Here is a 25,763-nt window from a genome sequence, read left to right as displayed (position 1 = left end):
TATCCCTCCTTGTCCTCCCTCTGGGCCAAGATTTACCTTTTCTTTAATATGCATGTTTGCGAGACTTAAATTTAGGGCTAAACAAAAAAATGAGATTTGAAAGCTTAAAATTCTTTGCTATGTTTAAAAGGATTAAAGCCTTAGGAAGCGTCTTTATTCTTCTGGGTAAACTTAGTTAAGCACATTGTAGAATGCAATTTAAAAGGCCGATTGCAGACTAAAAATAGGATGCTCTAATGGGAATTTTGGCAGTCTTTGGGGCAGCGCTAGAAGATCCGATTCTTTCAGTATTTGGGGGATTGAACTCAAAGCTTTGCCCATTATCCTTTCCATCAAGGCAGGAAGAAGCTGCGGTCAATCAACTCCATACTTTAAAATATGTACAATCCTTTCTGCTTACTCCGCTGGCAGCATAATTGAGCTTGGCATTTAAATGCACAAGGAAAGAGTTTCTGAGGAATGTGTCACCTGCCACGTAGCCCGAAGATTATCCTTAGCTGATGAAACTCAGGGACATACAGAATTGACACCTGAAGATGCCTTTTTTGAATAAGTTAGTGAAGTGTAGGAGCTATTAACTGTTGTGGAAATCCCAAGGACTCCCTCACTGTTCTTAATTTTGTTAAGTTTGTTTGTTTGTTTAATTTCCTTCCCTCACTGAAAATTTTGTAGCCAGGCATGGTGGTGAAAGCCTCTAATCCTAGCATTCAGGAGACTGAAGTTCCACGAGTTTGAGGACAGCCCGGGATGCGTTATGAGTTCAAGGCAGGCTTAGGATATACTCAAACCATGTCTGGGAAAAGGAGAAAAAGAAAGATGATCATCCCCCCCAAAACGAGCATTTTGATAAACTCAGAGGTAGTCTAGATTTACCTCTCCCAGAGCAATATTTTAACAATTGGATCTAGCAAAATGACAAAGTTCACTTATCAAGTGTATCCTTGAGTTTTTCCGCTTTTAAAGTAAGCCTCTTAAGGCAAGGCAATATAATGTAATTCAGTGGTAGACCACTTGCTTCTTAGCATGTATTAGGCCCTGAATTCCATACTTGGCACCACAAAAAGTAAATATACTTAACACTGTGGGAAAAGTACATTTTTAAAAATTTCATAATGCCTGCCGACCACAGCCTAATCAGTCCTAGAGAACTTAGAACAGTGTTTATTTTGCTTTTTAACAGTTGGCGGGAGAGAAGTTATATTTATTTGTCCCCCATTCTTCATTAGGGACCGCACCCTGGACTTTGCACAAGCTAGGCAAATGATCTGCCTCATAGCTACCCCCCAGTACCCTGTTTTGGTTTGTGTATGTGGTACATGTGTGTATACATGTTTGTGTGTGCATGCACGTGTGTGCCCTGTGTGGTGTGATGTCAGATGACTCCTCAGTCACTGTCCACTTTACTTGTCTGAGACTTGTCCCTCTGCCTGTCCCTGACAGATTCTGTAAGGCTGTCTGGCCAGAGAGCACCAGCAATAAACCCCCTAAACACTGGGCTTATAGATTTGCATCTTTGGGGATCAGGTCTCAGGTGTTCATGCTTGCAAATGCTTTACTAACTAAGCCCTCGCCCTTGGTCTTTTGAAAGACTGACTGTAATTTAAACTGGTCTTAAACTCCTCCTCCTCCTGCCTTAACTGGGATTGCAGGCATGTATCATGCGCTCAGTTGTTTCCATTTTCATAGTGTTAATGGATTACTTGTTTGTTTGCGTCTGCAAGTACTTGAGTAATACAGAAACCACCCCCACCCCTAGGCCTCAGATGCTAAAAATGCAACAGTCATTTCACTTTTAAAATGATTTTTGTTTTGTTTTGTTTGTCTTGCAAGACAGGGTTTCTCTGTGGCTGTCCTGGAACTCACTCAGTAGACCAGGCTGGCCTCAAACTCAGATCTGCCTGTGAGCTCTGAGATTAAAGGTGCTCACCACCATTGCCCAGCTTAAAATGAATCTTATAATCAGCATTTATACCTACATTTTTAGAAAAACTTAGTTAAAGTTTATGTGATCACAATTGTGGTTTTTGTATCCTGTGCTGTTTTTGCCCCCTTGAAGTAATTGTTCTTCCTAATAGTGCTTGCTGGTTACTTTTGACTGTCTTTAAATTATTTTTCTTATTATGTTATCATAATCAAATTGCTTGAGAAAGGAAACTACTATTAGTCTTCTTGTAGCTTTTGAATGAGAACTGAAACTGGGAAATACTGGATGACAGTTCTAGTTTACATCATCAGATCCGAGCCTGGGGAAGAGATGGAAGACAATTCTAAAAGTTTTCTATCAGTCTCATGCACCAGGTGGGAATAGCCTTAATGGCTTTAATCCTCTCCACTAAAATTTGCAGTTCTGACGTGGTTCACATACACAGAACATCTTGATTAGGACTGATACCGTTGCAAATGTTCCAGAGTCACCTGTATCCAATGCCTCCCTCCCTCATTGGCTGGCACGTAGCCAGCCATAAGATTGGTGTTCGATGCTTAAAATGCCCTTCTACCCTGGGAGTCTGATTCTCTCTGAGATACCTGAGAACCCTTTCTTCTTATTTATATTTTTCTTTCTAAGTGCTTCCTTTCTCAAACTGAGAAGGTGCTGTGCAGGAGGAGGGCTCTAAGAAGCGTCTTCCTGCTCCTTGTTGACCCTGAACTCAGTCAGCACTGATGCCCAGCACTTGTTTAGTGAGTATAATAAGATGAATAGGGTGCTCAGTCATTTCCTGGGATGTCATTGTGACAGCTCTTTCCATCCCTATTTCAACAGCGTGTCAGGGCTGCATGAGTCTTTGTCTACCTAGCCTGTCGGCATCAAGTAGGGAGAACCAGGGGCCCTCTGAGACACTTGAACTTTGTTGTGAAACAGGTAGGATACCTACCTGCTGTTGTTAGGTTATTTCCTGGACCGGTTTCAAGAATGGCTAATGGTTTTGGGGGATGTGGTCCTCTGGAGACTGGTGTTTCTTATCAAGGGCAAGGTAATTTTTCAGGCAAGATTCAGAAGGGAAGAGGGTATGGTATTTTGGTTTTGAAACTGTGGGAACCCTAGTTTGTTTGCTAAAGGGAATTGTGGCTGTTTTAGATAAATCTGCTACAGCATCATCTAGATGCCTGCTAGGAACTGCTTTGCAGCAGGTGTGCTAATTCAAGTGACACCATCCGTGGTTGAGCTGAAGTAACCTAGAATCCAGCTAACCTCTGTGGGGATCCTGTCTTGGTCCTGTCTTGACTCCTGTGTTCTAGTAAGTTCCTAATTAATACTTCTTATCATTTAGTACAAGAAACACATCTGCATCCCTGATTGGTAAACAGACTTTCTATCTAAAATCCAGTCTTTATAGACCAGTTGACTCACTGTAAGGCAGTCTGTGGAGTGTTTACAGGAGCAAATACAGAGTTGAAAAAGGTGGATATACTAACTTTTGTGAAAGAGTTGTGTGCATTCTGGTAGTGTTTTCATTTGCATTGAAAACTAGACATTGGTGGCGGTTGTTGATTGTTGGCGGCGGTTAGTTTGATAAAAAGAATACAATTCAGGACCACAAAGAGAAAATTGAAGATACAGGCAAAAGGATACAAAGTATCAAATCCGCAGGATGATCAGGTAGACTGAGCTAGTGCACAGCCAGTAAGAGTGGCAGTTAGGACTAATGTAAGCTTTTGGCTAAGTGAGTACATTGTAGCCATGCCTGGGTGCATGGGGATAACTGACAGGATGATTGTGTTCATTTGTTTCGTTTTAATAACCGCTTTAATGTCCATGTATCTTATGTAATACACATGTATCTTATACAATCCCACTATATAGCTTAAATATGCAATGTACTAAAACTTGTTTTTTTTAGACGCAAGAGAATGGTGAGTTGGAGATCCGACAGAGCAACTTGGGTAACATAAGGAGAACCTGTTTCTAAAATCTAACCAAAAATCTAAAACAAGAAAATTAAAAACAAAAAAACGTATTTTTTTTCTTAAAGAAAAACAAGTTGGGTGAAGTTGTATATTCCTGCTGTCACAGCTACTGCAGAGGCTGAGAAAGGGGGCTCACAAGCCCGGGGGGGTGTTCAGCTTAGACAACATAGATCCCTTCTAAAAAAACAAAAAACAAAAAACATTGGTTTCTGCAAACTAGCCCTAGTAAATTTACTTTAATTATTTGAGGAACAAAACTGACAGCCTGGCAATTTTTCAGTTTCTTTAGAAACCACCTTTAATGCTTGATGAGGAGCTTCCAAAAGAGTTGTTCTGGCTGGGAAGGTCTGATGTCTTTAAACTGCTATGCCATTTTTTCTTCCGTTTTGAGCCTTTAAGATTTACATGAATACAGACTTTCCCTTGTGATCATCCCCATGAGAAAATAGATTTACTTTCAACAAGGGACTGCTTTTGTTTTTTAAACAATTGGAGTAATTCATATGGAATATTATTTTAAATGTAGTATACTCTAAAATTCTAGAGTTTTATGACATTTGGAGATTTCTGCGCGTGTTTTAGGCATGATTTTGAAATGACCATATTTGGAGGTGGGAACTTTGTGTCATGCCCCCACCCCCCACTGCCCTACTGTGCCATGCTATCTTAGGACTTCCTGTTTTTTGTCACCACTGGCCATTTGGAATGGAAAGGTGGCATGCATCTATCAAAACAATGACAAATCTGCATTTCCCCTGTTGCACTACCTAGTAAGAATTCTGAAACTGTAGCAAATTAGCACCCTTTAATGAAGTCTGGGCATTGACATTTTGACAGTATTTATGATTGTAGGAATTAGCATCATAGTCCCTGTGGTGATGAACACCTTTAATTCTTAAGAAAGAAGCCGAGGCAGTGGATTTCTGTGAGCCCAAGGCTATCTTGGTCTACATAGTAAGACCTTGTCTCATAGTAAATAAATAAAAAATAATTAATTTCATCTTGTGATTATATCTGTTAAATTTTCTTCTGAGAATGTCTACGTTGACATCCCTGAAAAACGGCCACCTGAGCAGTCATTTTATCCTTCCTCACTATTATCTGTGTTTTGAAAGCTCAGTGTTACTAGGTGGTGCTCACCTGAGCGGTCATTTTATCCTTCTTCACTATTATCTGTGTTTTGAAAGCTCAGTGTTATTAGGTGGTGCTGTTCTAACTGAATGGAAGCATAATAACCTCTTCAGGTTCTTGTAGATTTTGAAGTTAATGATTCTCTTAAAATATGTGTACCTTGTGGTGCAACAAAGCGTTGTTTTCCTGGGTCTTTAAGAGTATGGGATAAATGTTTCCTTGGGTGTTTGAGAATTTTTAGATGTACTGTACTTTAAGGCAGTTTGGCGCCTGCTGTTTCTTGTGTTATATGTATGCCTAGCCCTTCCTTATTCACAGTTTCTGTCTTTTTATAGTACAGTTCTTAGTACTGTAAACTTAATAAAATTACTGGGTGAACCAAAAGTCATTGCTAAAGATTTTTCAATTAGGATTTTGTTTTTTGAGACAGTGTTTCTCTGTATTGTTTTGGAACCTATCCTGGAACTCGCTCTGTAGACCAGGCTGGCCTTGAACTCACAGAGCTCTGCCTGCCTCTGCCTCCTGGAGTGCTGGGATTAAAGGCGTGCACAACCAATGCCCGGCAGGATTTATTTTTTAAAAATGAATTTTAGTTACTAAAGCTTAGCGTAATTATTTTTACCTTATGAACATACAAAGATTTCAGGGTTGCCCCCCCCCCATACCCATAGACTTTAGAAAATGTGTATTTAGTCCAAGTGTAAGGTACATAAGTTATAAGGATTTGAGAAAGTAGTCCATATTGTCTCTTCCCGCATACTCAGCAGTGACCAAGCTTGCTCTTAAAGCCTGTAGCCCAGGATTTGAGAGGATGAAGCAGAAAAATTGTCTCAAGTTGGCGCCATTCTTCTATGCTACATAGTGAGTAGTTTGTTGTGTTTGAGTGCAGGGAATTGAACCCTGGAATTAAAAAAAATTAATTACATTTATGAGAGAGAGAGAGAGAGAGAGAGAGAGAGAGAGAGAGAGAGAGAGAGAGAGAGAGAGTGTGTGTGTGTGTGTACACGCATGTATGAGTGCATAGGCCAAGGGACACTCAGCGCAACTTGTGAGAGAGTTGGTTCTTTGCTTCCACCGTGTAGGTCCAGGAGCTTGAACTCAGGTTGTCAGGGTTGGCAACAGGTGCCTTTATCCCCTGAACTTCTCACTGGCCCAACCCATGAATTTATATAGCCTAGGCAAGAACTCTACCACTGAGCTGTGTCCTAGTGTCCCAGATGTTTTCCTCAAACTATTTTTAGATTTGTTGTGGAGTTCTTTGTTTTTTTTACTGTGTCAGATAGAGATGTACCTAAAACATTAGATAAACACTGTCAAAAATAGAAGCCATGTCATGAGTCTTCCCTACTTTAGTCATATCTTAAACATTTGGATTAGAAGAGGATGAAAGGTTTTTTGGTTTTGTTTTTGGTATTTTGGGTTTTTTGTTTGCTTGTTTTTTTGAGTCAGGGTTTCTCAGTGTAATTTTGGAGCCTGTCCTGGAATTCACTGTGTAGACCAGGCTGGCCTGGAACTCACAGAAATCTGCCTGCTTCAGCCTCCCGAATGCTGGGATTAAAGGCATGTGCCACCACCATCTGACTAAGGTTCTTCTTAGTATTTCATGTGAACTCCAGTTTCAAGGAATTTAATTGGTCCTGGAACCCCGTCTTTTCTTAGCAAGGACAATCTATTACAGAGTAACCGCTAAGCTAGAAAAGCATTTACCTCACAAAGCCCACTGTATATTTCAATTCTTACAGCCCCCAGCCATGCTGTGGAGAGCTTTGCTTTTATGCAGGGTTCACACTCTCTGACAGCCTCAGAAGGTATGCCTAGGTACAGCCATCAGGAGCCCTGTCTAGGCTGAAGCAGCAACTATTCTAGGAATGTCTGCTTTAGAAGTGAGGGCTCTGCCTGCATGTGCAGTGCCTCCTTTCCATAAGGCTCAGTGCTCAGGGAAGCCTTTGTTGGAGAGCTCCCACTGGGCCTTAGCAGAGTGTGAGTGGAGATCTTGAAGAGAGCCTCACACCTCAGGTTGCAGCATGTTCCCTTTCCTGACTGGGGCCTGTTGTGGCATCTTTGGAAAGGGAAGGTCAGAGCACTCTGATTTACCTCGTTCCTCTCCTCAATTATAAAAAAGTAATTCTTCAAAGACAGAAAAGATAATTGCATTTTAATTTTTTTCTTGTCTAAGAAAGCTCAGTAAAAACTTATTTAGCAGCCAGGGTCCATTGATGTCTTCCATTGTATTGATAGTGTGATGAATTGGCCAGAAATAGGGACACAGACTCCAAGGAGACATGAGGACATTTCCAGCCCACCTATGCCAACTACACATCTTTTTGAGGGGGGAATGAAAAGGTGTAATCTACCAGCAATCCTTAAAAAACCAAAAAACACTGGAAAGTGTTCTTCCATGACGTTTTTATTATTGGTTTTCCCTTTTCTTAGAATGTCTAGCTCGGGATTACCTGTCTTTACTAGTTTTCCCTCAGAGCTCCTATCCAAATACAGTATTTGGGAAAACTCATTTTAAAAAAGCACATTAGGTGGGCCTTTTGTTATTGTTTTGTTTTGAGACAAGGTTCACTGTGTAGCCCTGGCTGACCCGGAACCAGTTATGTAGACCAGGCTGGCCTGCCTCTGGCTTCCTGAGTCCTGGATTAAAGGCAACTCCACCATGCCTGACCACCTTGGATCCTTTATGCTTTCAGAAATCATTCCTTGTACCTCTCTCTGGAATGTTCAAGAATATTTCTGTTTGTTTTAAACATCAGTTTTTGTCTTCTGTGTGTTTTATAGTGGAGAGTCATTCCTGTGGATGAGTTTTCATGGAAAGTTCAAAGTTCCTCATTGATTTAGGATTTGGGGAAGGAGTCCTGTGTTTTTTACTCAAGAGCTCCCCAGGGTGCAGAATGGAGCTGCCAATGGGCTTGCTTCCAGGCATGCTCTGTGACGAAATAAAGGAGGTGCAAAAGTGGGTACAGCAGAAAGATTATTCTAGAATAGCAGATGCGGGGGCGTTCCTCTGAGATGAGAGGAAAATGCTGGTTTCTGTTGTGGTCCAGCTGAGGCTAACTGTGAGTAGGGATCGGTGGGCCTGGAGGTGAAGGTTCAGAGTAGCTTTGCAGTGTGCTTTGGTCCTGAGGCTGTGCTGGAAAGGATACAGTAACTGAAGCTGGGTAGATGCTGTTCTGGCTCACACCGTTGTCATTTTCCTAGGCAGTGTGTGAGATATGGAGATACTGGTAATGTGATGTTGCAGATATTGAGCTTTATTTGAGTGTGTCAAAAAAGAATATTTTTGTTTTTTTATTTGTTTTCTCTTTTTTTTTCAAAGAGAATATTTTGATGCTCGGTAAAAATATAAGATGGGAGAACATGAACTAAATTGGGCAGAGGACAGTAACTTGTCATTATTGATTTTTGAGACATGAATTGTTTGTTCCACAAGTATGTGGAGCCACTGTTTTTATTATGTGAGACAGAAAGGTAGTGTTTTCTGAAGATGTTTTCTGAAGATTAATCTGCCTCTGGTATGCAGGAGAGATTGAAAGGGATATGTGAGATGCTGAGAGCCTTTAATTAAGAGTAAGAATTATCCTGGACACTGTAATTTCTTAACTCCCGGAACGATAGATAGCGCTAAGTTTCTGCTCCTTATTTGGAAGACTAAGAGATAAGCTGACATTAAACTAAGCTCAACTTAGGTTTTATAGTAGTTAAAATTGTGTTTGCCATATGAAATATTATACTTTACCCTAGATGAATTAAAGAAATGGATTTTAAGTAGCACTAATCTATGCAAGAGAACATATTATGATATACATACATTAGAAAATCCTCCACTTTGGTGAATAACTTTGAAATGCGTAGGCTCGTGAGTAGACTCTGGTGTTATTGCCTGTGAACTTGTAGTCCTGGCTGCTATGGAACTCCCTTTGTAGTCCAGGCTGGTCTTAAACTTACAAGATCCACCTGCCTCTGCTTCCTGAGTGCTAGGATTAAAGATGTGCATTACTACACCTGCTCTGATTTGTGTATATGAAATGTCTGAAATAGTTAAATCTATAGGGACAGGCAGAGTGGTGTAGCTTTATTTGTTTGCTTTAGGAAGGCTCTCACGCTGTAGCCCTAGGTTGGTCTGGAACACACTACAGCTCAGGCCACCCTTGAACCTGTGTCCGCCCTTTAGTCTCACTGTGGAGATTAGTGGCTTGAGTGGGTGCAGAAGGCTGTGGGACAGGGATCATCAGCTGGATGTTTTAAGGGTGATGAAAATGTCTCGAATGGATGGATTGTCAGCCCATTTCAGGTGGGTGAGTTGTATGATGAGAACTGTGTCTTAATGACTCCTTGAGATAGTTAGAAAAAAAATTATTCTAGAGAAACGGTAAAACAGAGAAAAGTACAAAAAGAAAAAAGAGTGAGGTTTTTAAAAATTCTTCTATTTTTATTTCAGTGAAAGCTGGAGGAAAACAACCCAGGCTTATTCAATTTCAAGGTTCACAAAACCGCATTCCGAGGTATCGTGTCAGTGCTGCGGTCTACATGTGTTTATAAACCTGGGGTAAAATTCGTAAGTCATGCCTTTGGCACAACGCCACAGCTGCTGTGAGGAGCAAAGACTTCTCCATAGTCAACAGAGGAGACGGTGGGAGACGAGCTGGGTCCCTCTGCGCCCTTGTCCAGCACCCTGGAGCTGAAGGGCGGGCGGCTCAGGGACCCAGCTCAGTACGTGAACAGTGCTGACTAGACTGCCCCAGATGCCTTGATCTCATTGGTGTGGTTCTTGTTGCCTTACTTGTCAATGTGCTATGGCTTAATGGTCGTATTAAGAGCCATAGCATAAATAAAGACAGTTTTTGTTTTTTTTACATCTTTTAAGTAAAATTATGAGTAATGTCAGTGCTTAGAAGAGCATGACAGGCATTTTCCATGGAACTAGAAAAGAGAAAGGGTCTCTGTGGAACCTCGAGATTTTAGTGCTGAAGGAATTAAAGTTCACAGGGATCAAGTATCTTGTCTAAGCCATTCAAAGCAGTTACTAGAAGAGTGTGAAGTAGAATCCAATCCTTGGAATTTGGATCCAGCATTCTTTTCTTACCCAGCATGGTGATCCAGCCCTGTGAAGGCATGTTCAGAAAAACTGAGTTCAGAGCCAGACTGGGTGACATTTCTGTGCTTTTCTTGGTAGGCTTTCCCCACACCCTCTGCTTCTTCCCAGCCCTGACTAAAAGCATAACCCGTACTGAGAGTGTTTGAACCTGCGTGCTTGTGTGGTGAACTAGGATATCCCAGGACACCAGCTACATGTCTCAGCCCTGACTAAAAGCATAACCCGTACTGAGAGTGTTTGAACCTGCGTGCTTGTGTGGTGAACTAGGACATCCCAGGACACCAGCTACATGTCTCAGCCCTGTTATCCTCTTCCCCTACTGACCTTCCTACCCCGCCCCACTTTGCAGTGGACCTCATAGAGATGTGTGATAAAGGACATTAGCTTTGCCTTTAGCAGCAGCCCATGGAAACTTGGCCTTCAAAATTCATGGGAGCGCCAGCATGGAAACATTTGGCAGTCTTGTTTCAGCATGCTTTACTTTGAAAAGTTTCAGTGATTGAATTAGGTTTTTCTGTTTTTAGGATTCATTTTGCCCTCCCTGCTTTTTATTTTGATGGGACACTGCCAAGTTATATAGCTTTTGGGAAGATTTTTTATTTATTCATATATTTTATGTGTATGGGTATTTTGCATGTATGTACATCTACACACCAGAAGAAGGCATCAGACAGTTGTGAGCTGCCAAGTAGGTGCTGGGAATTGAACTCAGGACCTTCAGAAGGACAGTGAGTACTCTTAACCATTGAGCCATCTCTCCATCCCTTAGGAAGATTTTTTTAAGGTAGATATTTTCAATCTTGATAAGGAAAAGAACATGTCAGGAAGTCATTCAGGAGAAAAAGCTTTGGTGACTACCCATCTTTAGGATTGGTTCTTTATCTTTTTCTGGCTGGTACGTGCATGTGTGCATGTGGCTGAAATTAGAACTGGAGATTTTGTGCATGCTAGGCCAAGGTTTCTACCATTGAGCTATTTGCTCCTGATTTTTTTACTTAAACAAGGTCTTTCTATGTATATAGCCTACCCTTACTTTGAGCTCCTGACCCTCCTAAACTTAATTTCTAAATTTGGTTAATTTTGACTAACACTAGGATTCACTCTTGGAACTCTCCATGGAGCCCAAACTGACCTGGAACTCGGGGTCATCTCCCTGCCTCTGCCTCCAAAATGTTGAGATTATAGGCTACATAATCACACCCAGCTTGGTCTGACTTAGAGCTAATTTTTAATTTTAGATTAAAAATTCTTCAGGAAAAAAGTAATAATGATACTATTATCTTCCTGGTTCACTATTTCATGCCTTCTGTTCAAATTCTCCAAGAATGGCTCCATTTTTACTTGGTATCCCAAGTCATCCCTTTATTTTAGTTGTTTACCTTTAAAATGTCAGGAGCATCCTATTTAGTAACATTTATTTACTAATTTTATTCAGTTTCAATAAGCGTGGTCATTCTTATATGGAACCAGTTTTATTCCACTTATTTTACAGGGTCTCACAATGTGGAATTATCTAGGTTGCTTTTCTATGAGGTAGAAAAATCATCAAGAATGGAACAAGGATTGGGCTGGAGAGATGGCTCAGTGGTTAAGAGCACCTTGAAGCTCTTCCAGAGGTCCTGAGTTCAATTCCCAGCAACCACATGATGGCTCACAGCCATCTATTGTGGGATATGGTGCTGCCTTCTGACAGGCAGGTGTACATTCGGATAGAGCACTCACACACATAAAATAAATAAATCTCGAGAGAGAGAGAGAGAGAGAGAGAGAGAGAGAGAGAGAGAGAGAGAGAGAGAGAGAGAGAGAGAGAGAGAGAGAGAGAGAGAGAGAGAGAGAGAGAGAGAGAGAGAGAGAGAGAGAGAGAGAGAGAGAGAGAGAGAGAGAGAAGGGGAATGTCCCAAGTAAAACTGGAGGAGAAGAAACCAAATGGAAACCTTTGGTTAAAGTTGAACCTGGCCTGATTTCATTTGTCCTTATTTTAGAGTAGAACTTACAGCAGTTCCTTTGTATTCTCTGTGTATTTGTCAGCTTGTTCTATCAATATGCATAGCACATATGTTTGTAATTACAAACTCGAAATTTTCCCACGTTATGGTGTCAGAAAGCAGAATGAGTCCATTAATTTAATTCATTTTAAAAGCAACTAATTCATGTGTTCTTTTGGGAATTTTCTGCCTTGACCATATCATATTTAATCTTTCAGAGACAGAAGTACCCTTTTCTCAAGCTTCCCTTGTCTCTCTGGGTTTCTTAAGTAAGGTTAAAATACCATCTCATGTAAAAATATGTTTGTCTTTGGGTAAGAGGCAGTGAAAGTGAAATTTTAGTGTTATAGTTCAATTGGACAAGCATATGTTTAGTATCTTTATGTGCCCTGGGCTGTGTTGTGGTGAGGATTGCAAAAGACATGTTTCTGTTGCCATAAAAGCTTCAACTCCAGTTGGGCAATAATAGCAGCACATGCATGAAATAACTTGAAAGAAACCCTACAGCAAGAAAGAAGCAACACCGAGGTAGTGTATCCTGGATCCTGCAATACTGCTTCTTCCATTTACAAATAGTATCTGGAGATACTTCATGTACTCTCTGCATCAGGCATGCTTCACATTCGGCCAGGCTTTGCTAGGGATAGTATTGTCAGTTGCCCTTTGTGCTTCCCCTAGCTTGTCCAAACTCTTCAGTCTACCTTGTTACGGAGTCTTCAGCACAGGGCTCACAGTCTACCTGGTTACGGAGTCTTTGCCTTCAGAGACTGAATTGCAGGCTGCGGAGCTCTCTGCTGAAGTCCCTACTCTGAGAGCAGTGTGGCCAAGAATGAGTAACCTAACCTGTTAATACTTCAGTTTCCTTATCTAGGGTGTGGCCGCCGTGTTCATAGCAGTTGCCTAGTAGGATTGCTGTGAAAACAAATGATTTACGATGAGCTTGGTACAGAGTAAGCACTGTAAAATTTTTGGTGTTATTGTCTCTCTCCGCTATTGTAGTTACCCTTCACTGTAGAGTTAAGTAATCACTTGCTTTCATAAAGTCACTCATTGAAACCTAAGTTATTGGGTGTTTTGTGGTGCTGCTGACTACTCCATTCGTTTCCGCATGGAGTTAGTGTCTTGATGTTGTAAGAGAATGAGCATTTATCCTGTGGCCTGGAGATCCCTGCTCAATTTTTACTCTTTCTTCTTTCCCCTTCTGTCAGACATTTCTTTATTCTCCGTGGTCAGTTCTTGATTCTGTCTGTGTGTTCCCCATTAGCTTGTAAGTTAACTTTTTTCAAAGAGGAATCCTTTTAAATTTAAATAGTAGTAAGTGCGATGTATCTTGGAAATGCCAAACTTCTTGCTATCAGTAGGAAAGTAACACTTTCACAAATGACGAAACATGTTTTAATACTAGAATGCAGTATAAGATATAACTCGGGGTGCCATCTAATGTTTCTGCTGATTTAAAAAAAATCCATTGGGGAGTCTGGGAAAATGGCTCAGTGGTAAAGAACTTGTCACATAAATACAGGGACCTGAGTTATGGTCCCAGGAACCCACATGAAGCCAGACATGGTAGCACACATCTGTCATTCCACATGAAGCCAGACATGGTAATACACATGTGTAATCCCAAAACTTCCACAGTGAAATAGGTGGACATGAAGACAGACTTGGCAGTGCACATCTGTAATCCCAGAACTTTCTATGGTGAAATGGTAAAGAAACAGGAAGGAATCCTGAAAGCTCATGGGCCAGCTAGTCTGGCAATTGCAGTGGAGAACAGGAGGCCTTGTCTCAAGGTAAAAGGTAAAGACTGACACCCAAGGTTGTCCCCTGACCCACCCCCACACATACACATACATGCATGTGTGCACTGACATACACACTCACATTCTTCCCCACCCTCCCACCCCCACCAATAAAGTAATTGGTCTCAGGGTTTCTCACTAAAAGAGAAAGTGTGTTCATTCTGCAGCCATTCCTTGCTCCTGTGATAGACGGAGCACAGGAACTTTGAAGGAATGACAGTTTACAGGGATTAGTACTCACATCTGGGTTCAATCCAGTTCTGAGACTGGCTTGCTTGCTTGCTAGCTAAGCCAGAGCGGGTTACTTATTTTTTGTCTGTTTCCTTATCCATAAGCTGGGAAAGATAGTAGAGTTTCTATGCAAATGGAATAAAACATGCACAGAATGTTAGCATGTACCCAGCACTCGTTAAATGTTCAACAAATGTTACATGTTTGAGCAGCTATTTTAGAGAGCAGAGTGGCGGTATTTATCCAATGGGCTTGAATTTTAACTGCCCTGTGGGAACTGAAAAGGAGTCCTTGTATCTGAAGCAAGGAACCCAAACAGAGCATTGGAACGGACTGTGTCACACAGCACTAGGGCTCTTGAAAGTGGCGGGGAGGGGGTTGCGGGTAGGAACAAACAGAGCCCGCAGAAGGGGCCCAGAGCTTTACTGCCTCTAGTTGTGCATCCTCCCTGAGCCTTTGGAACCGTGGCTGCATGCTGAGCAGCATGAAAAGTAATCCTGGAAGTGATGCAAGGTGGGATGTCTTGTTAGAGCGAAGCACCCAAAAGCAAAGGAGTGAGTGATCCTTGACCCGCCTGTGCAAGCGTCCCCAGATAGAGCTAGGCACTACAGAGTGCCTCACAACAGCAAGTACAGAGCACAAGCTGGCAAAAGCCACTTAAAAGTGAGCATATGGGGGAAGCCTCGTGTCCAGGGCTGGAGAGAGTGCTCAGTAGTTAAGAGCATTTCATGTTCTTCTAGAGGACTCAGGTTCAATCCCAGCACCCACATGACAGCTCACAACCATCCGCAGCTCCATTCCGAGGGGACTCGATGCCCTCTTCTGGCCGCCTCGGGCAAGAGGAACACACATAGTACACAGAAACAAAACTAATGTTTCGTCTTTATGGGCTGTATTACCCATTTCCCATGTGTTACCCGATTCTATTCTTACAACAAAGAAACAGACTCAGGGATCTGAACTAATGTGACTTAAGGTTTCAGAGCTGGCAGGTCAGGGCTCCTGTCTGCAATGGGACAGATTGAGTCCAAAAGCAGAGCTGTGCCGAGTACTAACCATCTCTAGTCCTGGTTTCTCGTTATGAATTGTCACTTTTGGTATCTGTGAATTATGGAATGAGTGTGTCTGTATCTCCCCCCGGCCCACTCCCCCGCCCCCGCTTCTTTTTGAGACAGAGTCTCACTATGTAGTTATCCTTGACTGGCCTGGAACTTGCTCTGTAGACCAGACTGGCCTCGAACTCACAGAGATCTACCTGCCTCTGCTTCCCAAGTGCTGGGATTAAAGGCATGTGCCACCACCGCCTGACTTAACACAAAATTTCTATTTCAGGATAATTCAAACCATTGTAATAATTTTTTGAAATTATAATCAGGCCCCCGTTTCCTTTTCTTCCCTCCAATCCCTCTCATGTACCCTTATCCTTTCTAAAATTCATGGGCTCTTTTTCTTTACTTGTTTTGTGCACACACACCGACATCCTAGATACGTAAATACAGCCTGCTTGGTCCATATAATGTTTCCTGTCTGTATATGATCTCAGAACTGACCACTTGGTATTGGTTGACCAGTTGGGGGTGTCTTCCTAGAGAAGACCTGTAGATGAGATTTCTCTCTGTCTCAGCAGCTGCTCCCAAATAAACATTCAGAGGCTCGATATTAATTATAAATGCTCAGCCAATAGCTCTGGCTTGTTACATTTTAATTTATCCCATCTTTCTCATCTACACTCTGCCATGTGGCCTTTTCTCAGTAGGACAAGTTCATCTCCTCTGCATCTCCTCCCTAATTCTGAGAAACCCCCTCCTCCTCTTCCTCGAGCTCTCTCTTTTCTGCAAGGCCCGCCTAACTTCTTCCTGCCCAGCTATTGGCTAGTCAGCTTCTTTACTAGCCCAATCACAGTGACACATAATCACACATGTAGAGGAATGTTCCACAAAGACCATTTCTCCTGCTCTCGGCATTGCCAGGTTGCCTGTAGCTGCTTGTCTGTATTGAAGTCCCGTGAGTTTTTCCCCTTCCATGTTAGCATGTCCATTGGTGTCACTCAGGTCTTGTTTAGGCAGGCATGTTGATGAGACTTCATGGGTGTAGCCTCGCCCATGTTTCTAGGAGACACAAACTTATGTTCCTCTGGTTCTTACCCATCTTTCTTCCCCCTCTTCTGTAATGTTCCCCAAGCTTTAGAAGCAGGAGTGTCTAGCAGATATGCCCGTTGGACTGGGCACTACATAATCTTTTGTCTCTTCATTGTGATTGGTTTTGGTTTTCTGTAATGGTCTCTGTGTATCTTTGATGAGGGGTGAGAGCTGCTATCTGCGGGTATAAGGATAAATATTTAGACTGTAGTTAGGGATTATGCTGGTTTAGTTAAGTGGTTGTAGGTACTCCTCCAAGATCCACGACTTCACTAGCCGCAGGTACTTGGCTAGGTTTCCAGTACCAAACATGGTTTCCCTCTTGTTGAGCAGGCCTTAAGACTGCTTAAATAGGTGCTGGTTACCAACAGTGTATGCATGCCAATACTGACCACCTGTAATTCCAGCTCCAGGGAATGTGACACCCTTTTCTGATCTCCTCAGGTACCTCTGTCCACAGGTAGCACACATCCACACAGATGCACTAGTCCATAAAAATAATGTCAATTAATCCACTCTCGTGGTCTAGGCCTGCATCAGTTTGTAGTTCTCACAACTTCCTACTTCCCCTCAGCATTCCTACTCCACAGTGCGGCGTTAATGCTGTGCAGTTCCTGTTTGCTCACCTTTGTAGTATGCTGGTTGGTCCCTTCGTGCAGGTGACGCGGAGTTCATATGTTGTCTCCTATCTGCCATGTTAGTGTTCTCTGGCCAGAGCTGGTGATGGACAAGAAGGAAGGTTCAGGATCTTCATGGCCATATTAGAGAAGGCAGGGACAGGAACATCTGGCTGGTGCTCTTTCTTGCCAGGTGGCACAGCGAACAGATGGGCTTTCATCTGTTTTTTAGGCAAAGGGCATGGAGGTCCATAAATGGATGTCACACTGGGAGGCCGACTCCTTGTGAATTCAATCCCTTCATTAATAATCGATGTCTCCCCTGTGATGTCATGAGTGCTCTGTGGCTCTTGGATCTTACATTCATTCTCAGCTTCTCTTTGGCATTACACTCTGCTTGTGTTTTCCATCTGAAATTTCTCGTGCTGTTGGCATCTGTATTTATTTTCCCTCCCCTGCCCTGAAGTCCAGGCTGGCTTTGAATTCTTCCTGAATGTGTCATACCTGACTTATTTCTTTTACTTTGTGTGACAAAATCAGATATTCAGGTAAAGGCATGTACTGTTATGTCTGACTGTCTGAGTCCCTCCTGAGGACCCACCTGGTAAAAGGAGACAACTGAACTGACACTCACAGGTTGTCCTCTGACTTCCACAAGCTGCCGATACCCCCCCACACTAAATGTAATAACAAATAAAATTTTAAAAGATTTAAAAATCAGACAGTCTTAAATATTCACGTTACTACCATCCCACACAAGTAGCCTCCTCTGGCACCTAGGGAACTTGTCTGCTCTTAATCACATTGCTCTTTGTAGCAAAGATTCATAGGGTAGAAGGGAGGTTGGGGTAGAGCTAATAGATACAGCTTATAATTTATTTCCTATTGAAGTAGAAACCTCATTCGGTTTTATAGTGTGAACTGTTAAGGGTTGGCATGTCTCATCCCTCATTAAGTAAATACATCTTGTTCATAAGAGACTGTTACAGTTGAGTGCATTATCATCTGGGAACTTAAAGCACTCTACTTCCAGGGTCAGAGTTCAGCTGCCTTGTGGAGACTTACTTTGTTTTGTTTGTATCCCCATAGTAAGTCTTCAGTGCTGGTTACAGAGAGCAGTAGGTGTAGCACCTGGATTGTGTTCACAGTTCAAAACAGATGTCCTCCTGGATTTGGGGCAGGACAACAAGTTCTCACTCCAAGACCAACCGTGTGTCATTGTTTTTCAAGATAAGGCAGACAATAGGACGCCAGAAGGAAATGTGCAAGCTTGCCTGTGGCAGTTGTTTTAAAGTAGATAGCAGGGGTTGTAACACTCAGACATAGTCAGCTAGAAAGTGATCCTTGTTTTAGACTGGTAAGAGTAAAAGAAATGACAGTTGTGACAGTCATTCTGTGAACTTAATTGGAAGGGAGTGCTAAGGTTAGGAGCCTTAGACCTGAAGGAATGAGATAACATCAGAGCTCTTTAGAGCCGTGTTTCTGAGTCAGCTGTTGATCTGCCGTAGGCTCAGTGTTACATCTGTTAGACAGACTCAAAATCCCTAAGAAGAAAGATGAAGTTTGGAACTGATAGCAACAATGAAGGAAACTGAGGACATGCCCGTTCTAAGGTGTGGTTGAGGAGAAGGGGGTTATTGTAGCTATGAGAGTGAATTTAGCTGAAGGTATCTGCAAGGGTCCAGACTGAACATGGCCAGCAGGAAGAATGGGGCCATGAGAGAGGCAGGGCAGTGGAGAGGTCAAGAGAGAGAGAGGAGGGAGGGAGGGAGGGAGGGAGGCAGGGAGGCAGGGAGGGAGAGAGGCAGGGAGGGAGAGAGGCAGGGAGGGAGGGAGGGAGGGAGGTGGGGGGAGGAGATCAAGATGACCAAGAGAGCACCTGAGAACCAAGAGAGGAGGGCCAGTTGGGAGCTAAGAGAAGAACCAAGAGAGCAAGTAGCCAGAATGGCTGAGTTGTATAGGACTGAGAAGCCTGGGAGAAGGGACAGGAAGTCCAGCCCTTGGAATGGGAGTTTAGGGTAGGGGATGGGGTGAGAAGTGCTGGGAGGGGCCACAGGTCCTGAGTGAGACTTGTCCTGGGTTTCTTTGCAAGCTGACAAACCAAACAGTGGCATTTTAGAATGCAAGTGTCTCTAAACAGTACAAAGCCATAAAAGATTGATGGTAACATTTGTGAGATTCCTACAGATTAAAAAGAAGTATAGTCATCTCTTTTGGGTGAAGGGTGCTGGAGAGCAAACAAACCCAAGGCCTTGGGGTACATGTGCCACCTAAGTGAACTGTATCCACTCACCCTCCTGTGTTAAACATGAGATAAACCAGAGTCAAGAGAAATGTCATGCAGTTGTCCACATAAAAAAGCAGAAAAAGAGCTAGGTGGTGGTGGCACCCGCCCTTAATCCCAGCACTTGGGAGGCAGACACAGGCAGATCTCTGTGAGTTTAAGGCCAGCCTGGTTTATAGAGCTAGTTCTAGGACAGCCAGGGCTGTTAAACTCTGTCTAGAAAAACAAATCAAAACAGCAAAATCAAACCAAACAAAGAAAAAAAGGTAGGAAAAAGAATGACTTGTTTTGCAGAATACAGTATAAATGAAAGTTGGTGTTAAGATAGACTGAAGACAACCTTTTTTGTTATCCTCAAAAATTCTGGCATTTCATTGGTAATTTCTCCTGTAGACGGTGAGGGTGCAGATCTCAGTTTAGCTACTACTTTATAATTTAATTGCATTGGTATTTGACTTAATTTGAAAAGAGTGTATATATACCACGGAGTAGAATGGACACTGGAGTTATGGTAGATTTCATCTCTAGACAGTGTGTATATGGGGCAGAATGGACACTACAGATTTATGGTAGTAATCATCTAAGAAGACAATGGCAGTAGCCCCTACTTTTCCATTTTCCCACGTTGGCTGCTTTATACTTTCCAGGTAATTCCCGAGGCCCGCTCCCAACAGACCACCCCATTTCTTCAGTATATAACCTTCTGTGAATCTGATTCTGTTCTTTGTTTTCCTCCTGTTTTTGCTTTTTATACACAACTTTTATGATATGCCCAGAATGTTTTGACTTTTGGATACAAGGAAGTAGCAAAAAGGAAGACAGCATAATTCTGAGGTTGACATTCTGAAAATAAATAAACAAGTAGTAGAAATTAGTTTTAAAGGCATATAGTATTCATTTCTACAAGTATTTACAGTGTCATGTTATGCTAATTATTATTGTCTATGCCAGGAAATGCCTATCACATAACTTATATTAGCAAGAATGAATTAGCATAGAATGAGTCACCATGAACCATGGCTATGACATTGTCAAGGCAGTGTCACAGAGCAGCATGGACCAATAGAATTACGTACACTGTGAAAAGCCCTTCCCCTTTTGGGGAAACAAAGTCTTATAGGCCACATAGTCTCAAACCCACAGAAATCCTTGTGCCTCGGACTCTAAGTGCTGAGTTTATAGATGTACACAACTGTGGTGGTTTGAAAGAAAATGATCCCCAAAGAGAGTAGCACTGTTAGGAGGTGTGGCCTTGTTGGAGGAACTGTGCCACTGTAGAGATGGACTTTGAGGTCTCTTTTCTCAAGCCTCCCTCAGTGTGACAGACAGTTGACTTCCTGTTGCCTGCAAGATGTAGCCCTCTCAGCTCCAGCACCGTGTCTGCCTGCACGCCGCCATGCTCCCCGCTATGATGATAATGAGATAAACCCCTGAAACTGTAAGCAAGCCACCCCAATTAATTGTTTTCTTTGTAAGAGTGGCTGTGGTCAGCCTGGCCTTGGTGGCGCATGCCTTTAATCCCAGCACTCAGGAGGCTGAGGCAGGCGGAATACTCATTGCTAAGATGTGAAATTGAATTTTGTTTTGTTTTTGGAGACAGGGTTTCTCTGTAGACTAGGCTGGCCTTGAATTCTAAGATTCTCCTGCCTCTGCCTCCTGAGTGGTGGAACTAAAGGCGTGCGCCACCACTGCCTGGCATGGAATTGAAATTTTAACCTGCATTTAAAAACTGTTTGAAATAACCTGAGTGTGGTAGAGCATGGTGTAATTTCAGCATTCAGCCTGAGTTTGAGACTATCCTGAGCTTGAGCAAAAAGGAAATGTAATGGTATTAAATGCAGTGAGGAGCATGTTAGAGTACCCGAGTACCCAGGGTGTGTGACCTGAGACTTTCAGGTACCTGTGTGTGTTGATTGTCTCTAATGAGAAGGTGGTAGAGTGACTGGGAATGTATGAATGACCATAGTAGAAAACTCGGAGGAGGAGCATTTCTTCTTGAGTTGGTGAGGGATGGGCAGATCTGGACTTGAAGGCAGTGGGGCAACTCCTTGGCTCAGTGCCTGGAACTTCTGACCTGTCTGTAAACTGACAAATTCAAACTTAGAAGTCAGTCTTTGTTTGTTTGTTTTTGTGATTTTTGGTTTTTTTGAAACAGGGTTTTCCTGTGAGACCCTAGCTGTCCAGAACTCACTTTATAGAACAGGTCAATTGGAACTCACAGAGGTCAGATTGCCTCTGCCTCCTGAGTATTGGGATTAAAGGTGCGGGCCACCACCACCCGACCAAGTTTGGTGTGAGAGTATTTTCAGTCTCATATGAATGAATTAAATATGGCAGTTGCAATCTCCTTAAGTGTTTCTTTATGATTTATATGTACCTAATTATTCCTGTACATTGTTTCTCACTTTAATAACACCTTGTGTTTAATATCACTACATCTATTCAGATGTAAAAATGATTAAAATTTTATATGGGATTAAGTTTGTGCTTTTAGCCAAGTAAAGATTTTCATCTAGATTGTTAATTTAGAATGTTCGTTTGCTATTTCTTCCTTAAGGTTTTCTGACTTTCATGTTTTGTATAGGCCTTCCTTGACTATCTTTGCTTGAAATTCTTCGGCTGGAGAGTCAACGTGTCAGACAACTTACACCATGTACATATTTGGAATGCTATTTTGCCACAAGAGTCTGGAAACGGGCAGACTTACTGTCATGCTTTTAAAAGGCAAAATATGTTAGTGTCTGTGTTGTAGCCATGAATTGGTGTTAGTGCTGCCTTTGAAAGAATTGATCAGACGTGGGGCCTCTAACAGAATGGCCGCATTGTGTGGATTAAGTGAACACACACGTGTCCTGATGACCCCACAACAATTGCAGTGTTAGCACAGGTTTCATCCAGTGTTGTTTACCTGGGCCTCCTCAGTCATTTCTCCCATTGCTGGCAGAAGAAGAGAAATATGACATTTTACTTTTAACTCCAAAGCTGGAAGAATTTGTTAATGATTAGAATTCAGGGTAGTAAGAATTCAGACAGGTGCTGGGCAGTGGTGGCACACGCCTCTAATATCTGCACTCTGGCTCTGGAGTCAGAGGCAGGCGGATCTCTGTGAGTTTGAGGCTAACCTGGCCTACAGAGAATGCCAGGACAGTCAGGACTGTTACACAGAGAAACCTTGTCCTGGGGTGGGAGGGATTCAGGCAGGTGCCAAGCACTGTGCATCGGGCCCCTTTACCTTTTAGAGCAGGGTCAGACTGCAGATGGCAGTCAACATCTGACTCCCCCTTTCTAAGAAAACAGTGAAAACTTAATCCGTGTGCCTGATAGCCGCAGGAGCCAGAACTAGACACTAGCACACATTCAGAAGGCTTACGTATTAAAAACACGTTCAGAAACAGTTCAGAGTGATACTTGGGGAGGGCTCTGGTGCAGAGCGATACTTGGGGAGGGCTCTGGTGCAGAGCGATACTTGGGGAGGGCTCTGGTGCAGAGCGATACTTGGGGAGGACTCTGGTTGGCAGAGTGCTGTCAAGGAGTGCATTATATGGGAGTCTTGGAGGACAGAGAAATCAGCCAGGCAAACTGGAGTAAGTGACTTTTGAGCCAGGCCTTGATGCACTAGGTATCTCACAAAATTAAAATTAAAAAAATAAAATCTTAACAGATCAAGAGGCCCAGTGTTATAAAGCAGTTTGAAAGTGTTCCTTTTGAAAGTTAAACTAATTGTGTGGCCACGAAAGAATAAGAGGTAAATTGTGGTGAAGCCCAAGGAGAGGAAACTGATGTTCCTGGGAGTGGCTATTTCACTTATGGTGTGGACCTACCCAAAGACCACCCAGAAAGTCTCTCAATAGAAGGAAGAGGACTCCTGGGAACCATTTATTCAGAAATGTAGCATTTTCCAGGGAAGAGAAAAGTGCCTCAAGAAAGTTGAACTTAGATGTCTCTGTCTTAGGGTGGGTGGCAGGACACTGGAGTGAAATTTTTTTTTAGCTCCTTTGTTCACAGAACACTATGGGTTAGAGTCTCTGCTTCTTTAACTGTGTAACAGGACTAGAAGTAACTATCTCTGGTGACTATGAGAATTGAGTCTGTTGTGTGAATACTTTGAACTTGAGGCCAAGTGTGTGGCAAAGCTTCAAATACGTATAACTTCCAGCTTACCAAGGAGTTGTTTGCTTTTTAAATGGGCTCTCTTGTAGCTGACTGTCCCTCAAGGGCTGATCCTCCTACCTGTGTCTTTCTCATGTGGGGATTACCAGTGTGTACATCATGTCCTGTTCTCCCAGAAATCTTGTGTGTATGTGTTTGTGTGCTCGTGTGTACATGTGGAGGCCAGACCTCGGAGTGTTCCTTGGGAGCTGTGTATTTTTACCTATAGACATACATGTACTGACTGAACCGGCTAGGTTAGCTGGCCAGGGAGCCCGAGTGATCTGCATGCAACTACACATGGCTTTTATTTACTTTTGGTTGCTGTTTTGAAACAAGGGCTCACTATGTAGCTGTGGCTGGCCTTTCACTCAGAGACCTGCCAACCTCTGTCTCCTAGGACTAAAGGTACATGCCACGACACCCAGCAGTATTCTTGGCTTTTAAAATGTGGCTTCTGGGGATCAAATGGTGTCCCAGTGTTTGAAAGGCAAACATTTTACCCACCGAGCTATCTCTCCAGCCCTTCCCAAGCCACTAACTTGTGAATATCTTAGTCATCTTAGACAGGACACTCAGAAGAGACATGTAAGTACTGTAGGGCCTGAATGAGAGCCCTCCCTTGTAAACTGATACCTCAGCATTGTTTATCATCCAGAGCCTGGTCATTTCTAGAATTTTGGAAAAGCTGTTTCTGAATATACAGTAAGGCTGAGTGTCCCTTGAGTCAACCACCAATGTATAATGCACCACGAGTCTGGCTGGGAAGTAACACTTATTAAGTGTTTGCTGTTTGGACCAAGGACTCTCTGAAGTGCCTTACCTGTCCTGTTACCTAAGTGTCACAAGTGACCTTTTACCAGGCATAGTAAGTAGCGTATCAGAAAGTTGAGCATTAGAATCATGAGTTCAAGCTGGGCGTTAGTGGTGCATGTCTTTAATCCCCAGCACTCGGGAGGCAGAGGCAGGCGGATTTCTGTGAGTTCGAGGCCAGCCTGGTCTACAGAGTGAGTTCCAGGGCAGCCTCCAAAACAATACAGAGAAACCCTGTCTCGGGGGGGGGGGGGGGGGGGAAGAATCACGAGTTTAAGGCTAGCCAGGTTTACATAGCAGATCTGAAGTCTGCCTGGGCAACTTGGCAATGCCATGTCTCAGATGAAAATTCAAGCAAGTTAGGAGCAGAGTGATGAGTGAGTAGAACCACTTGCTGCCAAGTCTGATGACCCGAGTTCAGTACCCAGGGCCCACATGGTAGAAGGAGGGAGCCAACTCCTATAAATTATTCTCTAACCTTCATATATGTGCTGTGTCACACACAGCCCATACAGCAAAACAGGCAGGCATGCACACACAGAGACACTAAATGTGTAAAGTGAAAAACACTGGGAGCATGTAGCTTAGTAGTGGTACATTCACCTATGAAAGTCCTGGGTTTAATCCCTGATCTCACCCAAAACAGAAGAAAACGCAACCCTTTGAGATAGGTACTCTATAGTTCTACAGTCATACAGATGAGGAACATACAGTTGCTAGGTAACTCGCCTAATGTTTCCCACACAGCTTATAAAATGGCAAGGACACAATTTGAACCTAGTTGTGCCTCTGTCCTCAGCCATTGACTTGAACTGCTTAGGACCCAAGCCAGGAGGACACAGTTTCAGGCCCAGCTCTGCTTCTGTTCCAGGATTATGACCTTGGTATTTTGTTTCTTCATTTGAAACATTGTGAATACTTGAAGTGCAGCCTTGTTTTGAAGACCAGAGGTCGGACATGGGAAGTGGCTGCCACAGTAAGGGGTGCATGAAGCTGTCTCATCACTGTGGGCCTCTTCAGCTCCCGTTTCTTCTATCTTAGGTCCCCCTAGTGTGTGGCCTCTGGGTCTCTTAGAGTTAGAGGATAAGATCCTGTACTCACACTGTGAACACGCTGCAGTGCCTGCTGATGGTCTAAATGAGAAAACAGCCGAGGCCATCAGACTAGAAATGGAAGTGAGGGATAGAGGTGCAGGCATTTAACCCCAGCACTCGGGAGGCAGAGGCAGTCTATCTCTGTGAATTCTAGGTTAGCCTGGTCTACAAAGTGAGGTTCAGGACAGACAGGGCTATGTAGAGAGACCCTGTCTCAAAAGAACCCACAGAACAAAAAACCAGTAGAAATAAATTCAGTAGAGATATGCTGAGCATGTTTTAAGGAAAATGATACCAGCCAGATTTAGACACTTTTAAATTTTCTAAGAATGCCCTTATGTATGAAGTAATGCGTCTCAGTTGCAAAATATGTTACAAGTATGTAATACATTTATTTATATGGGATTAATATTGTAGACTTATACAATATCTATATATTAGATATATGTGTATGATATATTTGTGTATATATATTGTGTATGTGTATATATGTATATATATTTATATATCTA

At 42.8% G+C, this 25,763-nt stretch overlaps 1 protein-coding gene across 2 annotated transcripts in view; it reads left to right on the top strand.

Moving 5' to 3' along the window:
- Cnst (consortin, connexin sorting protein) overlaps positions 1-25,763 on the top strand; it is a 73,093-nt gene that overhangs the window by 525 nt on the left and 46,805 nt on the right. Inside the window, exon 2 of one of the 2 annotated variants that reach the window (XM_040737227.1) lies at positions 9,482-9,545. The exons of the other annotated variant lie outside the window; for it this stretch is intronic. Within the exon in view, the coding sequence (XP_040593161.1) occupies positions 9,482-9,545 (64 nt within the window). The remainder of the gene's footprint in view (positions 1-9,481; positions 9,546-25,763) is intronic. 2 annotated transcript variants of the gene reach the window in all.

The sequence above is a fragment of the Mesocricetus auratus genome, unplaced genomic scaffold (genome assembly GCF_017639785.1).
Source record: "Mesocricetus auratus isolate SY011 unplaced genomic scaffold, BCM_Maur_2.0 Super-Scaffold_100676, whole genome shotgun sequence".
NCBI lineage: Eukaryota > Metazoa > Chordata > Mammalia > Rodentia > Cricetidae > Mesocricetus > Mesocricetus auratus.
This window is presented reverse-complemented; position numbering and strand designations above follow the sequence as displayed.